General features: G+C 45.5%; 1 protein-coding gene and 1 pseudogene across 2 annotated transcripts in view; both read left to right on the top strand.

The window, feature by feature from the left end:
• The first annotated feature begins 1,341 nt into the window (after window positions 1-1,341).
• Window positions 1,342-1,935, top strand: LOC120849998 (annotated as a pseudogene).
• An 8,719-nt stretch (window positions 1,936-10,654) lies between these two features.
• LOC8042692 (beta-glucuronidase) overlaps window positions 10,655-23,971 on the top strand; it is an 80,572-nt gene continuing 67,255 nt past the window's right edge. The window contains exons 1-2 of one of the 2 annotated variants that reach the window (XM_029984714.4): window positions 10,655-11,522; window positions 19,664-19,906. In XM_029984714.4, the coding sequence (XP_029840574.2) occupies window positions 11,319-11,522; window positions 19,664-19,906 (447 nt within the window). In that variant the 5' untranslated portion in view covers window positions 10,655-11,318. The remainder of the gene's footprint in view (window positions 11,523-19,663; window positions 19,907-23,971) is intronic. The other variant, XM_029984713.4, reaches the window with a different exon arrangement.

Genomic DNA, 23,971 nt, shown 5'->3' with positions numbered 1-23,971 from the left:
GGAGAAGAGGACACAGGCTACCAGTGTGTATGTGTATGGGAGGGGGGTCTCCCTTACTCACCCCTAGTCAGGGACATCTTACACACATCAGCCCCCTCCCCCCCCCTCCCCCCCCCCCCCCCAAAAAAAAAAAAATCCTAGCGATTTTTTTTTTTTTTTTTTTTGTGGTTTAACATTTTTATTGTCGGAAGAAAAAGAAAGGAAACAAGAGCTTGTGTAAGATTTTCGACTTGTATTGTCTTTCGCTTATAGTTGATGAGTGCAATGGCATAGGAATGGGGGCAGGAAAATCAGTCATCTCCAGTAAACACTAAATTTCCCCGCTAAATTTAGATGAAATTTTAGCGGGGAAATTTAACGGGGGAAAGAAAGGAGGAGGAGGGGCATAGCCTCCCCTCCCCCTCCTCAAGAGTTGCGATCTAATTTCGCATAACAGATTTGTAAAAGTCTTTTATTTTTAGAGCGCAGCTCTTAGGCGCCCATTTCCGGGTTTCGCGGCGTCGCCGTCGACGTAACCGCGCTAAATTTAGCGGGAAAATTGACGTCAAATGACATCAACACCAATTCAGTTTCCCCGCTAAATTTAGCGGGGAAAATGACGTCACATGACTCGGTGCCACGTCACCTGTGAACAAATTCAGTTTCTCCGCTAGATTTAGCAGGAAAATTGGCATCACGTGACCTTAACACTAATTCAGTTTCCCCGCTAAATTTAGCGGGGAATAGGACGTCACATGACCTGGTGCCACGTCACCTATGAACAAATTCAGTTTCTCCGCTACATTTAGCGGAAAAATTGACGTCACGTGACCTTAATGTTGTATTTTAATTTTTCGCATTTAACCATCTACACTAGCCAGGTGGCACCACATACCACTTTGGCGCCCACGTTTTCAGGGTAGCGTCCCCGTGGTGCTTGACCCCCATAGTGAAGAAAACTTTCAGCACTGTATGATAAAGGTGACTACAAAAGCATGAACGAAGAACTAGACACTTTCTGCAGCTGTTTTCTCACTGACTTTGCAAAACGCGTTCTGTTGGAAAAAAACTGGTTATTTTTTTTTAAATAAAATAGAGAATCTAATCACAACGTATATTCCCACTATCACTGTTATTGAACAAACATCAACTCCGTGGTTCAATAACGTGCTCAAACGTATCAGCAAAAAAAAAAAAAGCGACAGTTTAGATTAGCGAAACTGTCGAACAGCACTCGGGCATGGGATAAATACAATGCTACCGAAAAAATGTTTGACTCTCTTGTTGCTCAAGCCAAACGCACGTTTTTTTTCTTCTACTTTGCCCGCGATGTTGCATAGCAATCCCAAGCAATTTTGGAAAATGATCAACCCCGGTCAATCAAAGCCTATATCATTATGTGATCAGAACAACTCGCCCATTCCCGAAGATGACATTCCCCAAACACTGAACTCCTCCTTCTGTTCTGTTTTTACACAAGAACCGGTGATCTCCCTGAATTTCCTTATTCTGATCACCCGGCTATGCCCAACATAGTCTTTAATTCTAATGGAGTCCTAAAAGCAATCGAAGCTTTGAAACTAACATGCATCCACAGGTGCTGATGACATCAATTCAAATATACTCAAAAACACAAAAAGTGCTACAAGCGTCCTTTTGTCACACATTTTTCAGCAATCTCTCTCATCTGGAGTGGTACCACTGGACTGGAAGGTGGGCAAAAGCGTTCCCATATCAAAAAAAGGTCCACCAACCTCAAGCAGCAGTTATCGTCCCATTTCCATCAGCAGTGTGTCATCAAAATTAATGGAGCATATAATTTACTCGCATGTTATAAATTTCTTAGTATCTGTTAATTTTTTTCATCCGAGCCAACGTGGTTTCCTAAAAGGATTTGCTTGTAGAATCCAGCTTGCTCTTTTTACTAACGATCTAGGTTCAAGTGCTGATGATAACATACCTGTGGATGCCCTCTTTCTAGATTTCCAAAAAGCTTTCGATAAAGTTCCGCACCAACGTCTCTTGTTTAAAACTTTCGCGTTTAAACCTCGACCCTCAAGTCTGTAACTGGATTCGTAACTTCTTGTCCGACCGACAACAATTCGTTCATCCTAAACACCACTCTTCGCCCCGATCCCCGGTTGCTTCTGGAGTGCCCCAGGGCACTCTTCTCTGTCCCCTACTTTTCTTAATCTACGTAAATTACCTACCTACTAATGTCTAATCTAACATACGCTTATTCGCAGACGACTGCGTTGTTTATCGTCCTAGAAATAACAGCACTGACGTTCACGCCCTGCAGTCTGATCTTCGCCATATGGAGGCCTGGTGTGCTAGATGGCAATTACGTCTTTAAATGCTAACAAAACATCCCTTGTTTCTTTTCATCGTAGGCAATTTTACCCATCTCCGAACTACGTCCTTTGTGGTTCACTCATATCTCTTGTACCTTCATATAAATACCTAGGCATTACCTTTTCAAACGCTTTAACTTGGTCATCTCACATAACGAACATAGCTAATGACGCGAATCGCGTCCTTCGCTTTCTACGTCGCAACCTACGCTTAGCCCCTCCATCGGTAAAGCTACTATCTTTCCTTCTCACTAGTCCGACCCAAACTAGAATATGCATCTGCTGTTTGGGACCCACATCAATCTAATCTTACTAAAACGATCGAAACCTTGCAAAATCGCGCAGCAAGATTCATCTACTCAAACTCCTCTTATCATAGCAGTGTCACCACACTTAAATCTCAAGCCTAACCTCGAATCACGGCGCACAAAATTTCCAGGCTCTGCCCTTTTCACAAGTTTTACCACTCATCACTTGGCAGCTCTGTTATCGCACCTGCTCACCGCGTTTCATGCTGCATCAGTCGTCAGAAAGCTGTCTATCCCCCCCCCCCCCCCCCCCAATGCCCACTGCATGCGCGTCTTTTTTCTTTTTTTCTTTTTTCTTTTTTTTTTTTTTTTTTGTCAGACAGCAAAGGATTGGAACGATCTGCCCACCGACGCCGTGCTCCACTCCAACCCCGCCCATTTCATGGCATTCATCAAAGAAATTTTATGTTTCGTACTACCTCATGTAATATCCCTTATTTGGGGCATTTGAGGTTTAATAAATAAATAAATAAATAAATGTTGTTTGACCGTTACATAAAGAGTACCTTGCCAGCAACCATCCGTGTCGGACGCCTCTTTCCTTCCGGGGCCTTCTCGCGCCCTCCGGGCCCCGCCGGTCACCACCTCCTCATGTAAGACCCTCGTCTTTTCCGCAGGCCCACGTTGGCCCTGCGCTCCTTTTATTTTCACGGGTGGCCGCCTATCATTTTACTACATTTTGGCGACGAGAAAATACTACGCTCAACAGCAACTCATTCCCCGCTAAATTTAGCGGGAAAAGGGGCATCACGTGACCTCAACACTAATTCAGTTTCCCCGCTAAATTTAGCGGGGAAAATGACGTCACATGACTTGGTGTCACGTCACGTATGAACACATTTTTAGCGGGAAAATTGACATCGCGTGACCTCAACAGCAATTCCATTACCCGCTAAATTTAGCGGGGATTTGAATTGCTTTTGAGGTCATGTGGCGTTGAATTTTTCAAGTAAATTTAGCAGGGAAACTGTGGGAGGAGGTGAGGATATGGAGGAGGAGGATGGTAGGGTATGCAGGAGCAGGGTAGGGAGGAGGAGGAGGGGAAGGTACGCAGGAGGAGGTGGAGAAAAGAAGGACGGGGAGCAGAGGAGGATATGGCAGAAGAGAGTACGGAGGAGGAGGAGGATTGGCATACTTTCCCCCTCCGTACCCTCCCATCCACCTCCTCAAGAGCTGCGCTCTAATTTCGCGTTACAGAAATTTGTAAACGTCTTTCATCTTTCTTTTTTGCTTGCTCTGCCAATAATAAGATTTCAAAAACAACAAGCAAAAAGAAACTGAAGGAAAAATAGTGACCGTTCGCGTCTTGTTTCCATGCCTTTTCTCTCAAATCCAGAGTACTGTTCAAGCTGCACCCAAATGCACCACCCAATGCTAATCATTTAAAAAAATAACAATAATTAATTTTAAAAAAAGTAATCGAATAATTTCGAAACTACAGGCCTCCGCCCAATTAAACACCGCACAACCACTAATATTTCTATATACTCGATGATGCCAACATGAAAAACATCGTAGGTCACTGTCGTTCAAAGTTTCCCGCGTCCAAATCGCGCCACACGCGGATAAAGAAAATGCAACACATCCGCACGCACTTGGAGTGCGTTCGGATAAGAATGCAACACAATCCGCGCTCTGATTGCAGATAAGAATCCAACAGAACCCGCGCTCGGAGTGCGGATTAGAATGAACCACTATCCGCACTCGGAGTGCAGATTCGAATCAACCACTATCCGCACTCGCAGTGCGAATAGGGACAGCCGTTCAGTTCAGGAAGCATTTACTGACCATAGTACAGGGAAAGAGAAGAGGGAGAGAGAGCGTCGGTGACTACGCGGTCTGGACGCTGGCACGAACGAAGAGGGGAGGGACTAGATGAAGATAGGGAGTATCAACTTGGCCTCGTAGATAAAATCGAGGAGGCTGGTTAGTGCTCTTCTTTGGTCGTTCTCGGACCCAGGTAGGTGAGTCGACCCTTCCAGGGAGTCGATATCTTGGGGTCCGTTCTTGGTCCTGGCATCACTTGATTTGGGGCACTCCCTCAAAATGTGGTGAGTGTCGGCCTTTTTGCCCATGTTACATCTTGAGCAGGTTCCAGACTTGGTCCCTTTTCTCTATGATGCGATGCGAGCGAGCATGAGAGTGGTGTTCGCTCAAGAAGAACCTTGGCCCGTCTGCCGAACCCCGGGAAAGGGGATCCAGGTTCGGGAAAAGTTTCTCCCATAGAGCAGTTCGGTACTTGTCCTTGATCTGGGCCCGTTCTTCGTCCGGGTCGTATTCCTGGAGGTTGTGGCAGTCTTGATTCTTATCACAGTCGGGGGCGTAGCCATGGTCGTGTGTGTGTGGAGAGATACATCATTCAATGTTCCTTTGATAATTTCTACCAATCTTCTCATCGCCTTTTTGTGACTGTTACCCTTTTCTCATCCATCCTTCCATCGTCATTAGCGAAACCCAAAGCCCCGGCCAAATCTGTTACCTTTTCAGGGAGTGCAGGGCGAAGCCCCGTGCACTTCAAAGCCAAGGGCTCTGGTGTCTCGCTCTTATTATGTCAGGCGGCACATAATGTGTCTGTCTCCTGAAATTTAGCCCTATACGTCCTCGTCCTCCAAACTCCCGTTCTCGCCTCGAAAAGCAAAGAACTTCCCAGTGAATTGTCAAACAGTTTTTCCTTTCTTATATCTTGCTTTCGTGACCTGTACACTGTTAAAGCTGTTTTCTCCTGCATTCTTCCCTCCCACATTTTCCTCTCTGCCTCTTTCACCCGTTTTTTCACTGAAGTAGTCTGTTCAGCCCCATCACCAGCGTGTAGATATTTAAATGTAAGCGTTCGGGTTCGGTTTGTCCATTTTGTGTTTAAACTTTTCATGTACAAATACTTGAATACCTTCCCTGCCCACCGCGTATCATCCATTTTGGTCAACCTTTGTTGAAATTTCAACTTACTAATTGCCTCCCTGCTCTCAAAAGACGACCAGCCCATGTTCCCCTGTACTCCATCATTTGATGCCTTTCTATGTGCACCCAGTGTCGATCTGCCTACGCTTCTTTGTCGAATGTCTAATCCTGATTGGTCCAGATCTGATTTCATGCAGAGCACCCCATTGCCAAAAGATAGTTCATATACCCCTGACCACTTCATATCTATTATAATTCCATAGCGCCCTGAGCTTCATAATAGGTTCAATTCTTTTTCATATACTAATTATATTCTCCTTATGTTCCTCTAGATATTTCCTTTCCTCATTGAACCAGATTCCCTGATATTTGTATTTTCCTACATGGTCTATTACAATATTTTGTATCCTAGGGGTTTTCTCTTCTGGTCATTGAACATCATTACTCCAGACTTGTGACGACTATAACTCATGCTTAAGGGGTTCCCTTTCTCTGCACATGTTCCAGCTAGTTCCTGTAATGTATCCTGGTTATCTGCCATGAGTACTATATCGTCCGCATACATCAGTCCTGGTGTTACTGTACCGCATTTCTCCCTCCTTCCATAAAACTCACATCAAAACCTGAGTTGCTGTCCCCTCATTTCTTTTCTTTTTTCATTTCACTGAGATATATCGTGAAGAGCAGAGGTGACAGTGGACAGCCCTGCCTGAGCCCTCTTTCTATTTCTGCGGGTTTTTGTTGCCCTAACCAAATTTCCATCCAAGTTATATATACTCCCTCAGTTGACCCCAGAGTTTTTCCTTGCTCACATTATTGTACGCTCCCTTGATGTCGAGAAAAGCTCACCATAAAGGAGTTTGATTCTTCGTTGCCATTTCTATATGCATTGTGTGGCGACGAATAAGTTATCTTCCAATCTTCTATCTCGTAGGAATTTGTTTTGGAGCTCGCCCAGTAGTTGCATATCTTCTGTCCATTCCTCCATTCCCCGCTTTACTGTCTGCATAGCTAATCTGTATAGAACGGAAGTTACCGTTATCGGGCGATATGACTTAATATTGTCTTTGTTTCCTCTGCCTTTATATATTAGTCTCATTTCACTTAGTTTCCAATCATAAGGTACCTCTTTTCCGATAATTACTTGATTAATCACATGCCGTAAGTTCAATTCACTTGTTTTTTCTAGTGTCTTCATGAGTTCAATGGGAATGTCATCTGGGCCTGTCGCTGTACCTGCTGGAACCTTACTTTTTGCCTTGTCCCATTCTTTTGTGGTCATCTCCATTGTTACGTAACTCTGCTCCTCCTCTACATTGCTGCTGTCAGTGCTATCCACTCTCCCCCTCTGCTCAAGCTGGGAGACTGCTTCTTTGATTGTCTGCCATATATATCCCCGCGCCTCTTCCCCCTCTTCTTCTCCCATCCTGAGTGGAAAGTAAGTTTTGGAAACGCTCTGTCTTTCTCCCCTGCGCTTTAATGTGTTCCCAAAACCCGCCGCATTCCTATCTTTTTTTATTCATTTCCATCATTCACTGCAGTCCTGCACTTCCAATTTTGGCCTGTATTAGAGTTGATGCCTCCATCGTTCGCCTCTTGGAAGTTCTATTTTCATTATACTTCAGCTGACAACGCTCCCATTTCCTTTGCCTACTTATGCACCCTAGACGCCTCTTGGCGCCGCAGTATGACTTATTTGACATCTTTATCCCACCAGCTTTTTGATTTCTCTCTTCCTTTGTGCTTTCCTCTTTGTTTAATTCGATGCCTAATTCTCTTTTACAGATTTCTATTAAAGCATCATACGTCCATTCTCTTGCTGGTTGTTTCGATACTACAGTCTCAATACTTTTAGATACATTTTGTGTTTGAGCTTTACTTAGTATAACCTTACCTGCTCGTTCCTGAGCATGCTGTTCTGGTTCGGAAGCGCCAAATTTAATCTTAATTTTTTTGTGGTCGCTCTCTAAACTTTTTGTACCTTCCTCACCTATTTCCATATTTCCTAACCTACCATAAAGTTTGTGGGACATGAGGCAGTAGTCTATTGTTGAGTGTGAGTTGTTTCGTGCCCACGTTATTTTCCTGTCGCATTTTACTTCTGCACTATTTAGGGCATCACTGAAACCTTCTAACGACGTTCCGGTTGTATCCGTGAATCCGTCAAACTCTTCAAAGTGGGCATTCGTGTCTCCTATGATAATTATTCCCTGATTAAGACCAGTTTCTCTGATGCCCCTTGATATACATTTAAAGTGCTCTGTATTTTCCTCCTTTGAGTCATTTCCTGGTATTCAGGTATGCAAACCCCAGAAGAGTATTCAGACCTGTTACCCTACCTTTCAGCCATACCTGTTCTCTGCAGCTTTCCTTCTCTCTTTCCCAGTCTTGTCCTTTAATTAACATGCTTAGACCTCCGCCTTTGCGTTCGCCCCTCCTGCGGTTCCATCCCATTCAGGAATAGCCTGGTATGTACGGTGCTTCCTACTCATTTCTAAGGTGCGTTTTTGCACTAAAATTTTCAGCCTCTAACTGTTCACCAATCTCGCCCCACATTGTTCTGTTTCTACCTCCCTGCATGTTTATGAACCCTAAATTTAGCCGATTTTTGCTCTTATTTCTACGGGGCTTCCTCCTGCTCTCCCTGCTGCTCTTGCGGTACTCACACCCAGGAGCTTCCCCCGTCTCTGGTACTGGTAGATATGGTACAGGTACATCTAGAACGGTGCCCTCCGGGCTCCATAGGTCCCCAAAATATCTACGATATGACACCCAATCCTATCCCTTATCGTGCTACCTGTGGTTCGGATGCCCCATGCAAAAGGGTCGGAGCGAGCACCATACAACACCCGGTTTATTTCCAATACGCCACACTGAAGACGTTGGCTCATCTGCCGAATCACCCGGTAAGCTGCCACCACCCGCTGCTCTGTCTGAAAAGACTCCCCAGAGAAGCCCTTTCCTGGCGCTGAGAGAGAGAGAGAGAGGGAGAAGGAGGTTGGAAAGGAAGAGATAGTCCTGTAGACTCACTCAAATGGGAGTCATGCTGCGGCCCGCGCGCCGTCTAAAGGGAGAGGGTGCCGCGCTCGGCTTGGCTCGGCCGCCGCTTTCTCTTTCTTTTCGGGTCACGTGTCAGGCGTGGCCGGAAAAAGGGGGGGAGGGGGGGGGGGGGAAGAGGGAGTGGGAAAGTCTCGCTTCCTCTCCCTGTGAACTACTTTATCACGCTCTTCTTTCAGCCATGTCGCGCCGCCCGGCCGGCCTCTGCGGAGGACAGCGGGGCTGCTTGTGGGAATCCGCTGCATGTAGGAATGCTTTCGCGTTCCTACACGTAAGCAGTCTTAAGTGTCCCCCAGTAATGTGTTTACTGCCCGAACTATGCGGCTGGAGCTTCTTGTTTTTCTGCAACCGCAACTAAATCCTGTGACTCCGAGAAAACTCGGACTCACAATCTCGCGCGTCTTGTACTTCTGCCTTCGAAAACCTTTCTTGCTCCGTAGCGTTGCTCTGTGTGTGCTGCTTTGTAATACATTAGAGTAGATTCTGAACATGGCCATGGTTAATAGTGCGTAAGAGCAATTGCACAGATTTTTTTACCCCTTTATTGATAGCAACTCGCCGGTACAGCTGGACGGTTCAGAGCTCCGTGGCCGATATTTGATGCATAGGCATCTACGCGCGACGCACCTTTAAAACTTTTCCGCGGTGTCGCTTCTTGATCGGTATCCAAGCGTGCGAAGGCACAGAGATGCAGCAATTCCGCGTGCCAAGGAAGCTTTGATCACGCCGCGAGACCGGCGAAGCTTGTTTTCCACGAGTTGTGCTTTCTTCCTGCGGCGCTGCGCTTTCGTAAAAATTTTCACATATTCTCAAAGGCAAGCCTCACAGTTTTCACAGGGGTTTAAGAAACCTCTTCTGCGAATGATGACGAACAAGTAGAAAACGTGTCTTCAGAACGCTGCCGCCAGCCTCGTCCGCGCTCGCAATAACTCGAATCGCTGCACGTAAGATGGCAATCCGGTGGCCGCACTCGCACTGCAGCGACCAACCAAGGATGCGCGATCCAGCAAATCAGTGGATCTCTATGACAATTGCTGGATCGCGCTCCGCGAGTGCGGCCACCGGACGGCGATCTTGCATGCAGAAAAATCGCGTTCGATTAAATTTTTGACCCGATTAATCGCCACCCTTTAATCGAATTATTAATAGATTGATCGGTCTCGTTCATTTTTTACAGATAATAGTTACAAAAAGTAAAAATTATTCTATTTTCTTGCCTTTTGTGAATATAGAATAAGCGGCGCATTATAAAATCTCGGTTATGAATCAACCTCGATGTCTAGTTGAGAACAGTTCAGGGACACTCAAACGCAGATTCTTACTTCAGCTGCATGAAGCAAAGAAGTTCGTCGAAATTGTCCGACAAGAGCGACCGATCCTTTGATGGTTCAGAAGAGTCTCTGCTGCGCTACAAATGGACACTCGCGCGCGGTATTGAAGTATAGCCGGGACACGTGAAAGCTCTTGCATATGTCCGGAGTTACAAATCTCGCCCCTAAGGTTTACATTAGGTTAAAATTTTACCCAAAAAGTTTGCTGCATAGTGAAAGGGTAACTATTACTTTCCCCTCTTAATTGGTTCGTCAAGAATTTACCGATTAACCGGTTAAAAAAATCGCGATTAAATCATTATTTGATTAATCGGTAAGTTACTCGATCAGTCGCACTGCCCAAAAGGTAAGTATGCACTGGAACCTGCCCAACAGACAGCTTTTGTATGACCAACTTAACGATACACATGATCAACACGCCTCAGATATTGACTGTGTCAATCTGTGTTTGTGTGTGTGTGTCTGTGTGTGTGTGCGCGCGCGCGTGTGTGCGTGTGCGTGTGTGTGTGTGTGTGACTTAAAGCCTTAGTTGAAGCGAGTATCTGGTCACCCAGAATTCTCGCCACACCTTCATGGTGATTAAGATGTGGGGATCACTTTTAGTAAAGTCGAGAGAGGTCCCCTTTATACCTCTCGAAGACCCTCGCCGCACGGGGAATAAAACGGCCCTTTGGTATACTTTCAGACAAGGCAGTCTGATTCAACAATATCTAGACAATATTTTCGTGTACTTTTTCAACTTCAATAGGTCGATCTCACCAGCCAGTTTGGTTACGTGCGACAGCCTTGCCGGAGCACTGCGCGTGCAGAGCCCGAGGCGGCAGGAGCCGTCTTGGACAATGGCGCCTGCCTCCTGTGAACTAAAGTTATGGCGGTTTCACACGTGGCCCCAACGCTTAGTGAGATCGGTCTATTATGTAATCGACAGGGTAGATTTACGCTACTGTAAGACTAAGACGTACAGCTTCCACGAAAACACCGCACTGAAACTTCGAGAAAGGGAGAAAGAAAGTTTAGTTTATATTCATTTCGTCTTCTTTTGCATTTTTTTTTTTTTTTTCTGTGGAGATCTCACTTATTATCGTACAATATGTTACTTTCGCGCACGCGTGTGTGTTGAAAGCGTTTGAATGTGAGAGCCAAACCAAATACTTTGCCAAACCCACGGCCAATCGCAGGACGCCTGTGTTCCGCATTCTAAGTCATTCGACGAGCGCAGTGGAAACAAAGGCAGCTATACCTTTAGGTTTACCCACTAATCCTTCCAACCAGAGCTCGGCGTTCTGACGCCCCGCGAGGTCTCGCCTCCTCCTTCTCCTAAGTTTCTCAGTGCATTGCTTTCTTGATTTCCCTGCAGTCGCCTCAGGGGCCGTCACACGCGAGGAACTGCGATGCAGGGACAGCACGGTGTTCTGCTAGCACTGTTTGTCATCGGTGGCAGCGTTCTGGACTGTTCCGGGTCACAGCTCTACCCTCGCGAGTCCGAGAGTCGTGAGGTGAAACTCCTGGACGGCGTCTGGAAGTTCCGCGTCTGCACCCAGGAAGACCAGGATGCCGGATTTCGGGAGAAATGGTTCGCTCGTCCCCTCGAGAAGGTGCGTATACTGTGCTCCGTTAAATCCACTAAATTGCGTGCAAGAAACAAGGAAATACGGTAGTGACGAATGAAGTCATCGTACCTCGTTCAAAATATGATGACAGTCGCAACAAATGTTACAAATCTATCGATGCACTAACAAGGTTCACAAGATCTACCCTGGTCTGTTGCGATGACCCTTACTCTAATGCCCGTGTCCCACTAGAGCGACAGCCAGAAACAAAAGACAGCGACAAGCCTCAAACCCATGCAGCATGCTCGCGATGGCACCTTTGGCAGGCGTTAAGTCGTTCGGTGCTCGTGAAGTAAGCACGAGCGATTGCAAACCTGCCAAAGATACCCTCGCGTGCATGATTCTCGTGTTTGAGCATAGCTTTCTTTATTATACAAAGCCTGTCAGATCGCGAAAGACTCTGTCGCTCTAGTGGGACAGAAGATAGGCTCGCTGCTGGGAAAGGAATGCCAAGGACCATCGCCTGCGGCTGCCAATAACTAGCCAGGACGGAAGGCCGAGGAATCGAAATCCACACTGCTGTAACCGATGGAGTGACTCTATCAATTTCCAGGCGATTTGCGTCGTAACGTCGTATATAGAGTCGCTGGCATCTGTAGAAACGCAGAGACAGCTCATTGCTTTCCCGCTTCATACCTCATGATTCGTCGTCCGGCGTTCTTGTAGGCTAATGCTGTAATTTCACTGGCTCCGAAGCGATAGTAAAGTGCTTGGGAGTCGCAACGCCCTGAAGCTCTCAGTGACTATACACCTTTCCAAAAAAACACTCGACCTCAGGGGCAACAAACCGTTTTCGAGCCCAGTCACTAAGTTTGAGGCTAGACTCTCACCGGCGTCCCTCCTAACCCTAACCGAGTGGACTGTGATTTCAATAGGCGCAGCCTGCGTAGGCGCAATTTGAAACGCTGCTGGCGGCTAAATTATCGCCTTTTCCCGCTATATTTAGTGTTTCATGGTACATGTATTTTCCCGAGGACATTGAAGAAGCACTGTACCTCATTTATAAAAAACAAAAAAAAAATGTTAACTATTTTTGATGGGTACGCGCGCGTCTAGTTATTTTTTTCTTACGATAAGTTTTGATGGCGCCGCGGGATTCGCCGCATATGAAACGACAAAGTGTTTTGCTGTCAAAAATAAATTGCAACAGAAGAGGGCCGAAAGTCATGCATTTTTTACGCTCACAAATAACGTGTTTACCGATGGAGAGAACACGGACATCCAATTGAGGAAGTGTTAATATTCGAACAATATATCGTACGTACCACACGATGCAGCATTATCCGAAAAGAATTTATTTGAGAAAGATCTCAAATAACACAGTCACAGCCGACGACAGTCACATCTTGACGATCGGACGGAATCCCAGACTTGTACGTAACGCGTTACAAGTAATTGATTACTTGTAATCAATTACAGTTAAGTGTAATTTTGTAACGCTTCAATTACATTTGTCAAGCTGTAACGCTCGGAGTAATTCAATTACTTTTTTTCTGTAATCAATTACAAAATCAATTACAGAATTACCAATTACATTTTTCATCCCACAATTTTTTTTCTCACAAAAATCAGCATAGTCACTCAGCCATGGAGCAAAAATGATTGACATTTTTTTAACATCTAAAAAAAATAAAACTAGGATTAGTCGGCAAATCCTTTTTTCTTTTACGCCACGCTCTTCTACAAGCGCGCCACCAGCCTTGGCTGGGGAGTTCCGGATCTCGTTGCAGATTGCTGATAAAGTCGACGGGAAGCGGGAACTCGCTATTGACCTTTTAGTGGGCTTTGTTCCTTAGGTCGACGCGTCAGCTACACGACAAGGTCCGGGTCTGAAAACAAAAAAGGAAACAATAACCAAACAAAATTGTGTACGCAATATTTTACTGTGTATTTGTGTATTTCTGTCATCGCAATAAAAAGTAACGTGAAAGTAACGTGAAAAGTAATCAATTACTTTGCAGTAATTGTTCAATTACTTCTGAGAGGCAGTAATCAGTAACGGTAATCGGTTACTTTTTTGACTGTAGTAATTGTAATTGTAATCGGTTACTTTTTTTCAGTAACGTGTACAAGTCTGCGGAATCCGAGATGACTTCGTTTTGGTGCACGTTTTGGGGAGTGCTTCCTTTTTTTCACAACCGCACCAAACAAAAAACAAAAAAAACAAAAAAAAAACGCGATTGATTTGTTTCTCACCCCAACCCGGACAACTATTTTTGGAGAGGACTGAGGATTCTACGCGGATTATCTCTGGGAGGAGGGAGAACAATGTTCGCAAAATCGCGTCGAGGGCCGTTCAACGTCCTTCACCTTCTTCGTTTCCCGTTAATGTCGAGCAGAAAAGCTTGAATGGCAGACACTTACCAGCCTTATTTTTCACAATGGAAGACAACACAAAAAGGGTACGCGGCACGCATAAAAAAATTAAGTGGAAACTTTCAAGAAGGGCGAGAAAACGTCGAATGCAAAACCGCAAAAACGTAGGTAGAGAACAGCGCTGAGCGGGTCTTCACAGTCCCAGAGAGTGACAGAAAATTTCTAGCTGATAGAGGGCGCGAGAGTCGCACCAGCCGCATCAGCATCAGCAACATGGCGGCGGCCTAGGAGCGTTTTTTGGAATGGTGTATATTCTGTTGCAGGTTGAGAGTAGCACAACAAGCTCCTCTCGCAAAACTTTTCACACTTTTCACTTTAGAAGAGCGAATGCTGGAGGCGAGGCGAGAGGGGAAAACCACCAATCATGGCGAGCAGAGTCCTTGTGGGAGGGGCCTGCCCTGCTGATTTTAACCATCAACAAACCGTAATAGGCTACCGAACAACCAGGAAAAGGTTCCCCCTGTGCAATCGAAAGCGTCGCGGTGGTCGGCCTTCCACGATTGGCCGAATGCCGACTATGACGTCAGCAAAGAAGTTCTCATGGACGGAAATAGGAGGAACGTGAGGGACTTCAATTTTGACGGTGTTGACAGTGTTGTTTCTAGAACGCTATGATTTCAAGCTTCTGCCATGCTAATTACAAACACCATCGAACTTGTTGTTCGCAAGGTAATGACGTCACGAAAAATAAACATACGAGGGCGCCACGGAAACATCTCGCCGCTAATACACACCGCGACACTGTATACACCACAAACAAGAGATCACCATTGTGTTTTTTTTTTTTTTTTTCCCACGTACCTAAAACTGCGGTGCACTATACCGCGTTTCTCCTTATGTTGTACCGCAGCGAAGGCTAGAAGCGCGAGCTCATATCGTTTGCAGCCGCTCTTAAGTCACGAGAGCTTGTGCCGCCGAGATGTGCCCCTAAGCAAGGAGCTCGCGCTTGTAGCCTTTCATGTGGTACATCATAAGGTGAAACAGGGTATAGAGCCGCAAGCACCACTGCATACAGATTTGAACCCGTCACCGCGAGATCCGCAAGCTTCGAATGCTTTGTGGGAATTAGTTCGAGGAGGAAACTTGGTACGTGGCAGTCGTAGAACCACGCCTATTGTGGTGACTCGTCTTTGCAGACTGTCTTTTGTATAATGTATGAGCAGTGTGTGACCCCTGCGTTATAGGATTGCGGCGGTGCTCACGGTTGCTGCCCCTTCAGAGTCCCTATAGTAAACGACTTTCCTGGGCATCTTATTAGCGCTCCGTAGATCAGAATGTTGATGAACGATCACGACGCGAGAACCTGCGTTTCTCAGGCTGTCAGTGAAACATACTTTAGCCAACAACCGCCTATATTATACCCGTGAAAGATGACGCCCAAACATGGCAGTAATGATATGCGAACGTGTAAAAACTTCAAAATTTCGGGAATGATCTCTATATACTATCTCTTCCTCATTCAGTTATAAACATTTGGCTCTAAATTAACGAAGAAATATCAAGTACACATGGGAAGGATGGATGGATCGATGGATGAGGACGGCTGTACGCTTTATAACGGGCGGTAGCTTGCGCCCACTGGCGACGGACCCTGATTGTTTTAGTTTCTAAATATTTCTAAACCGCACCCTCGACGGTCCCTCAGGGACGACCACCCTAATTCAAACGAGTTCTAGTGCAACTAAATACTAAATAGAAAGTGCGCTTCAACGGAGTGCACTTCGCTTTAGTGTCATTTGTGTGGCGTGCCACGATGCTTCTTCCCGAAGAACACACTCAGTTTGGAGTGAATTTGCGTCTTTATCTTTTTTTTTTTTTTTTTTGCTCGTGATGATTGATTAGAATCATCTAATAGGCGCAAATAGGGTGCCTTCATGTGCGCTCTGCTTAGGGTGGTGGCATCTCGCCATTTTGTCACACACGTTTATTTTTATTTTTTGTTCCGAAGCGCGTGAAAGAGCGTGTCCCTGCACGCGCTTGTGGCGCTGACTGTGCTATGGCGACATTTTGTTTTCGCCGATTTCTTTGTATTTTTCCCGTGAGCGCGTGCTGTCGGCATGTGGTACTACAAAGGGTGGCATCACCCTAAACAGAAGGACATTGAGGCACCCTAGGCGCAAATATTGGCGATTCAGGTATACCGGTGTCTTGAGACGTATCTTTAATAAAAATACCGTAGCGGTGCTGCTGAGGCGCGTGCTAGAACCCACCGAGGACAAAGAAGAAACGCGTGGAGACGGCGCGTGACACACTTCTAATTTGATCTATTTGGATTATGGACGTCCTCTTGTAAGTTAAAAACGTAACATTTGGTGCCAGAAGTGAGATTTCTGGCATGGCGCCTCAAGTTACCAAGAAAGCCTCCTCTCGGGAAGAACATCCTCTGCAATGTGGTCAGCGTTGGCGTCTCATGGAACCAATGGATGGCGGCTGGATTTCCTGACGCCGCAAGTCATCATGCCGGAACCGCCACGAACAAGTTACCACTTCGCCATGTTTCCCACGACTATTCTGTGGCCGTGCAATGAAGATCATTTGCATCAGTAAGCTTTAAGGCATCGAGGCGCGTAGGTGCGGGCCGGACTTGAATGTTTTTCTGACTGTCGTTCTGGACATTCGGCGGATGAGGTCGTGAGCATAACGTTCTATCTTCTGGACTTTGGCCTTAGCGGTACATTTCATTTTCGGTGTTGCTTTTCAAAATGCGCAAATGTGCAGTGATGCTTTTCACCGATATGATATGTGCCGGCCTCAGAGTTCTAATTAGACATGTCACCAGGGGTGACGAAAACAGGAGCCAGCGGCGGCCAAGTGACAAGTGTCCGGGCATCAACTTCAAAAAGCGTCAATGTGTTGGATTTTGGTGTTGCGGAGGAACTGTCGCGATGAGCATCGGCAACGACACCTGCAAAGAGAACTGTCTATCTTTAATGGAACGTGGCGAGGTTGTTAAGCAGAATGAACCAACCTACGAAGAAACATCACTAAAAAAACTCAGAGGGGAAATAGTGTAGCGGTGCTGCTGAGGCGCGTGCTTGAACCCACCGAGGACAAAGAAGAAACGCGTGGAGACGGCGCGTGACACACTTCTAATTTGGTCTGATTTGGCTGTGGACGTCCTCTTGTAAATTAAAAACGTAACAATACTAAATATTGCTGATATATTTATTCCTTTACTTTAACATTTTAGGTGACCAATAGTACTTTATCCGTCGTTCTTGCCATCATTTACGAGTAAAACTAATTTATCCCGCGTGGCACCGGAGAACTTGAAGGGACTTTCACTGCCGAATTCAGAAACCTCACTTAAACTATAATCAAACTGAAGGGCCCCTCCACGTCTTCGAGGAAGGCGCGAGGGCCGGCGCTGGCCAATCGCGACGGCGGATCCGTCCTCGCGATTGGCCAGCGCCGGCCCTCGCGCCTTCCTCGAAGAAGAGGAGGGGCCCTTCAGTTTGAGTGTAGTTTGAGTGAGGTTTCTGAATTCGGCGGTCAGTGAGTTGAAGTGCACTTCGTTGAAGGTTGAAGTGCACTAAATTCGCCCGTATGACAGGGGTATAGGTCAATCGGATCGGATCATTTAATGATGTCCCAAAGCTGTTGGTAGTCTCTTTATATGGTTCTAAGCTCTAAAAAAAAAAAGAGCTTATTTCTTTTTAGGTATATCTCTAATCCATATTTTCCGACACTGTACTTAGTAGTATACTTCATTTTATCATAACTTGGTAAAGAGCGAACGATACGACCCCCTCGAATCAGTCAGAACGACGGAGTCGAAGCACGTGACGGCTTAGCAAAGGTACAAGGACAAGACTCAAGCGGTTGGAGAAGAGGGGAAAAAGAAAGTTCCTTCCTACTTGGATTCTCTTGTGTCCAGTCTTAAATAGTAACGTTACTAGTAACGCGTTACTGTAACTTTGTTACTTTTTTGGTAGCTTGTAACTGCAACGAGTTACTTTTTAAAAATGTAACTTGTGAAAGTAGTTCTATTACTTTTTCGGAGGTAACAATAAAAGTAACGACGTTACTTTTGCCGCTACTTTCCAGTTTTCTTATGAATGATATATCATTGAAAAGGTACAATCTAGATCCTTGCACTTTCCAAATTGTTTTTCCGATATTTTGAGTGTCAAGTTGGCCTTGTACAAACTTGTGAATACGTTCGTTCTCGCGAGTCACGACCCGTAGATTTGCTGAAAAAAAAATTAGTTATCTTCACGCACGCGCTTGTATTTTGCGACTGAACACTTACATTTTAGTATCTTGAAGCACTATCTATGTTGCGGTTTTTCTTTTTTCTGCGCGAACGCTTTTTAATCGGGTGAATCAACATCGAATCAACAATACGCGCGGAAGGCACTGCGTATGTTTCTTATTTTGATTAGCGCCACTACTACGCAATACGCATGCTTCGTATTTTTATTTGCGCCACTACTCCGACGTGGTATGAACAGTCGAAGCAAAATTTACTGCTGTTTGCGCGGGGTTTGTTTCTGGCTTGCCGGGGACGAACTGAAATATGTCCAGCGACTCTATGAACCCAGTGCAACCATCAACGAGCCAGCAATATGCTAGCGCTACCAAGGATAGAGCTTTTACATTGGGTCCGCGTTTGCCCCCGTGCAGTTCTTTCCAGCGCGCCAGTTGAGCGCCTGTTCAGCAAGGGCAGGAACGCGTTCGTCTAGAGTGCCTGAATGTCGTTCTGTTTAGGGTGATGCCACCCTTTGTAATACCCGATGCCGACAGCACGCGCTCACGGGTAAAATACAAAGAAATCAACAAAAACAAAATGTCGCCATAGCACAGTCAGCGCCACAAACGCGTGCAGGGACACGCTCTTTCACGCGCTTCTGAACAAAAACGAAAAATAAAACTGTGGGAGAAAATGGCCACATCTCTCCACCCTAAGCAAAGCGCACATGAAGGCACCCTACGTTCGTCATCAAACAAATGGGAAACTTTCAGACACTAATTTCGAGCAGCAACTGCTGCTAAGTTGCAATACGAAGCAAAAAGTATACTTTTTAATTTTATGCAATAAAACTTGGTGAGGGGCGTTTTCTAGTTTTTCCTAAATTTTTTGTGTTATAGAAAATTAACTGAAAAGTAACGTCGTTACTTTTTAAAAGTAACTGTAACTGTAGCGAGTTACTATTTTGTTGCGGTAACTGTAACGGTAACTTCGCTACTATTTTTCTGACAGTAACTGTAACTGTAACGAATTACTTTTTAAAGGTAACTTACCCAAAACTTTTTTTCTCCACTTCATTCAAGATCCATAGAAAAGCGGCTTTCTTCTCACCCGAACCGTGGCTGTTTCCACAGCACCACGCGCAACCCCCTCGAATGCGCTGATTGGCTCATTGTGACTCTAGCCTTTGCCGCTTGGCAATTAAGTTACGGTGAGAGGAAGTATAGTACGCTGTAATATTTGTTTGATTTTAGGCGTATTTAGTCGGAGGGTGAGAGAGAGAGATTGTGACAGCACGTCCTGTCATAGATGACGTGATTTTGTGAGGGCAACAGGTGAGGGACGACGGCAATGGGGAGAGATGGCCAGCTCGACTTCGTTATGACTCTCCCCCGACGATCATGGGGGCTTTTGTATTGGACCTTCGCCAGATCAGTCCGAAAGAGGACCCTAACACCTACCGCTGCAAAAATGGGCTCCTATGACGCAAAACTTAAACCTTGCACAGCCGACAAATGCCCGAGCAAAGCTCACCTCGTTCTTTAAAAAAAAATCGCAGTCCGGATCGGTGATTCCGATGCCCGTACCGGCCAGTTTCAACGACATCACCCAGAACGCGACGCTGCGGGACTACGTGGGCTGGGCCTGGTACCAGACGGAGTTCTTCGCGCCGAGAGGCTGGTGGAACGGCAAGAGCCGCGTCTTCCTGAGGTTCGGGAGCGTCCACTACGTCGCCCTGGTCTACCTCGACAACAAGCTGGTCGCCAAGCACGTGGGCGGACACCTGCCCTTTGGCGCTGAGGTAGGCACGGGTGCGGGGCGGTTGCACACTGATGACTAGACAAAAATACTTTCAGCCTTTCCACTCTGGTGAAGAAGCAAGAACGGCGAAGCTGTACTATGGTCGGAATGAAGTAATGGCCGGCCGCAAGTCAGCGAGCCAGAGTGAAAAGGCTCGAAAGCTTGCCACCGTCGTTTATAAATATCGATAGCTGTTTAGAGTTTCGTGTCATCATTTGTTTGCTGACGAACACGAAACTGGGGAAACTAGCCGTTAACAGCTCCGCTGTAAAAAGCCTGCGGTTCTGCAGTTAAACAGTCCCAGCGTGCACTATAGAAATTCTTACGTTACAATTTTTACACTGGCATACTGAAAATGGTGAACGGTACATAAACTCGTAAATAAAAGCAGCGAGCCAAAGCAGTGCCTCGGGAACGCCCGCGTTGTCCCCAGCGTTCGCCTGTGCAATCCTCTTATAACGATAACATATATGACTATGTACCGCTTATAACGATCAGTTTCTAGCAACCCTAACGTTTTTGCGTGAGGTACCGTGTCCAGATACAACGATGATCGGTTACAACGATTGCATTTCTTGGTTTTATTGCACATAGTTGAACGTTGGAGACCATCTCGGGCTTTCAGAATATAAAGAGCCATGTCGTGGCATATGTTCTGCGTTTGATCTTATTTGTTTCTTTCCGCGGTAGTGTAACGGGGCGACGGAGAAAATTTCACCGCAGATAAGCTCATCGGAGAATATCTCACCGCGAAACTGTTCGATGCGAGCAAAAGCTCATCGGCCTTTTGACAGATGCGGAGAAAAGCTCACCTACGAGTCTAAACATTGAGCGTTCACTCAAGTGAAATACGTTCACTCAACTTAAGTATGCTGGAACGCCCCGTGCGCATGCGGTCTTTCTTCGCTTCACTATACCCGTTTTCACCTCAAGAACCGAAGGAAAAAAGTCCGGCTCCTCGCGGAGTATTACTAATTTTTCATTTTACGAGGAGAATTAATATATATGTAGGTGCATTTTAGATTAGATATATGTTATCTAATCAAGACGTATACGTTTCAAACGCCAAAAAGATCGCTTCTTCCTCCAACAACCAAATCTTGTAAGAACTACTTCGCCCGGCGTATGAACAATGCGCAAAACGTCCTCTTTTCTTGAGGTGAAAACGAGTATAGTAGACGTTATTTTAAAAATATTAAAACATCTTTAACATGTCAGGCGTTGCCCGAAGGAAACGAAATGAATATTTTCAATAGAACACTGATGAAAACGTAATGGGTGCAATTATAACGAGTGTAGAGGCCTGTTGCTTGAAAAGTTTACGGATATTTATTTATGAAATTATGTTTTGTGTATCGACACCGCATTGTCGAGTCTCCACATTTTACCATTCGTTTAAGAAACAGTGGTTTCAACTCTTACCTCATTCGAACGGAAAATAAAAAGGTCGTATCACGTAAGAATTACATGTGTTACCGCTCACGCGAAACGGGTTGACATAAAAATGGAACGAGAACTATAGCCAGTGTGGAGAATAAAAATCAAGATGACAGCCAGACCGGTTTTACTAGGATGATTTACATCAAACCTGCCGGCTGTACAACACTAGAGCGCACGACGCTAGAGCGCCGACATTAGAGCGCGCGACTCGAGAGCGTAGCGACGTTAGCGCGCGTGTCATTAGAGCGCCCGTCACGAGAGCGCACAACCAGTCCAACGCGAGTGGCCCGACCCGACGGACCACTTGTTCGGAAATCGCGTTCACCGCGCGGGAGGTAGGAGGAGGAGAAGAGGGTACAGATGAGGCATTCCCTCCGTACCCTCCCCTTTTCCTTCTCAAGAGCTCCGCTCTAATTCGGCATTACTGGGAGTTGTGAACATCTTTCATTTTTAATTTCGGAGCTTATTCCTGTGCTATAGTTCCGTCTGTCTTTTTAGGAACTCGTTTTCATAACCAGCATCTCCTAACATTTCCCTCTGTCTTTTGACGGCTTGCGCGATGAAGTGCACACATGATTTTTCCATAGCGTTCCTGATTAGTGATTTCACAACACCTGCTTTCACCGACTTAGCGTGGCAACGTTTCTTACTTAAAAACCGGTTTTGCTGCTATCTTTCCGTAGTCCCAGCAAAGACCACCCTCCATGTGAATACGCAAATCCATATACTGCAATACTCCGTTGTACGGTGAACATAAGCTCTGGAGCTGCACAGCTTACTGCCTGTTCAATGTGTGATACATGCTTTTCCCGAAACGCGGAAATCACTATATCGTCAACCTATCTCTTTACAAAGCCTGTGCACAGCGAACGGTCTGCCGACGCATCAGTGACCGTAGAGTACAATTTGTTTAAGTATATTTCTGCTAGCATCGGAGCAACCGTTGCCTGCAGGTATACAAATCAAGGATGCAAAGAAAACTGTTTATCGCTACTCCTGATTTTGACTGAAAACTAAACGAATTCAAGTCCAAGACCTCTCAAACTTGCTAAATTAGTCCTGCCTTCTTTAGAGATTAATTATAGTTCTTTTATGCCCATTGAAACAACTGAGCAGTCCTTTCCATAAAACCCCTCAAGGACATTGATGAGTTCATTTGAATTCTTCAGAGCGAGACTCTTCTCCAAATGAACCAGATTTAAGCCTCGTTGAAGGAACCTCGAACCAGTATTTCGCCTTGTGAGGTTTTCATTAATTACTGTACGCAGGGGCATTTCCGGCTCGGGTTTGTCAAGCATGATCATCATCCACCAGCTCACCTACGCACTCACAATCTTTGCGAATTTACGATAGGATGTTGACGCATTGGTGCTGTGTCTCTGGAGACGTTTTTTACGGAAAAAGCTGACCTACGAATCCTATACAATCAATCCTTTAAATTTACTACCCGCGGCACTATCCTGGTGCAGATGTTCGGTGTCTAATCATGTCTGAAACGTTTATGTTCGAGTTGTTGTTTCTCTTTGTGTTGCGGTTTTTTCTTCGATATTCAATAAATTTCTGAAATCTTTGGTATTCGAATATTTATGAATCAAAGCACTCTGGTTGGGCCCTAGAAGATTGGACTACTTTCTAAGAACAAAGGTGGAGAAGCTATGGTTTTGTAGAATGCAAAAAAACGTACAAAGCGATAGACAAGTCTTTTTTCTTCGTAGACTCTTTTCTGAGACATGCAGAACGGGCATTGCCTTAAGGTTGTGTTCTATCAACAACAAAAGGTAACGTTGTCACCGTACTCGAAGCGTCAACGAATTAAGATTTTGGAAAAAAAGTTCTGAAATATATTTCGCATATTTGCAGGGGCGCTTTTCTAGTTTCCGTCAAAAGGCTGGAAAGCTCTGCACCCGGCAAACTGGCATTCAGATTTCCTTCGATGAGTTTTTTACTGAAACATTTTTGGCGGTCAGCTTTCTTCATAACGGTTATGGACGTCACAATACTATTTAAAATGACGTGAGGGACGTTTAAATAGCCACCATTAAGATCGCAGCCCAAATGCTTGTCAAGAATAGACCAAATATAGCAAAACGTAAACCCAACTGCAGGTAGTCCCTGTACCTATATGCCCAACCCCACTTCCCCGCCCCCTTTTCTTTCCGATGTCAGTAAACAATTGGATTGAAAGAGTCATATCCGTTTTATTTTTTTATTTTTTTTACTAAAGGCATATTCAATCAATCAAAAATCACCAACGCTCCGATAAGGAGAGTCGCACAATTTTGTTCTGTCTGTGGAGCCGCAGGTGCATTACATATTTTGCGGTGTTCGCTCAACTGGTCGTGCGCTCTCGTGTCGTGCGCTCAATTGATCGTGCGCTTTTGTGACGTGCGCTCTAGTGTCAAGCGCGCTACTGTCGCAGCGCCCTCGTGTCGCGCGCTCTAACGTCGGCGCTCTAGTGTCGCGCGCTCTAAAGGCGCTCTCCCTTTTTGTTCTAGTATGGCGTGGTTTTCATCAACATAAAGGTTTTAAAATTCCAGCAATTACTTTCTTTCACATTGTTTTCCCTGATCGAAAGCATCGATCAAACAATTTGCCGTGTTTACAAATGCATATAGTGATAAATAGT

Source organism: Ixodes scapularis, unplaced genomic scaffold (genome assembly GCF_016920785.2).
Source record: "Ixodes scapularis isolate PalLabHiFi unplaced genomic scaffold, ASM1692078v2 PGA_scaffold5__190_contigs__length_132052651, whole genome shotgun sequence".
Lineage (NCBI taxonomy): Eukaryota > Metazoa > Arthropoda > Arachnida > Ixodida > Ixodidae > Ixodes > Ixodes scapularis.
Note: the sequence above shows the minus strand (reverse complement) of the source record. Positions and strands in the feature narration are given on the sequence as shown.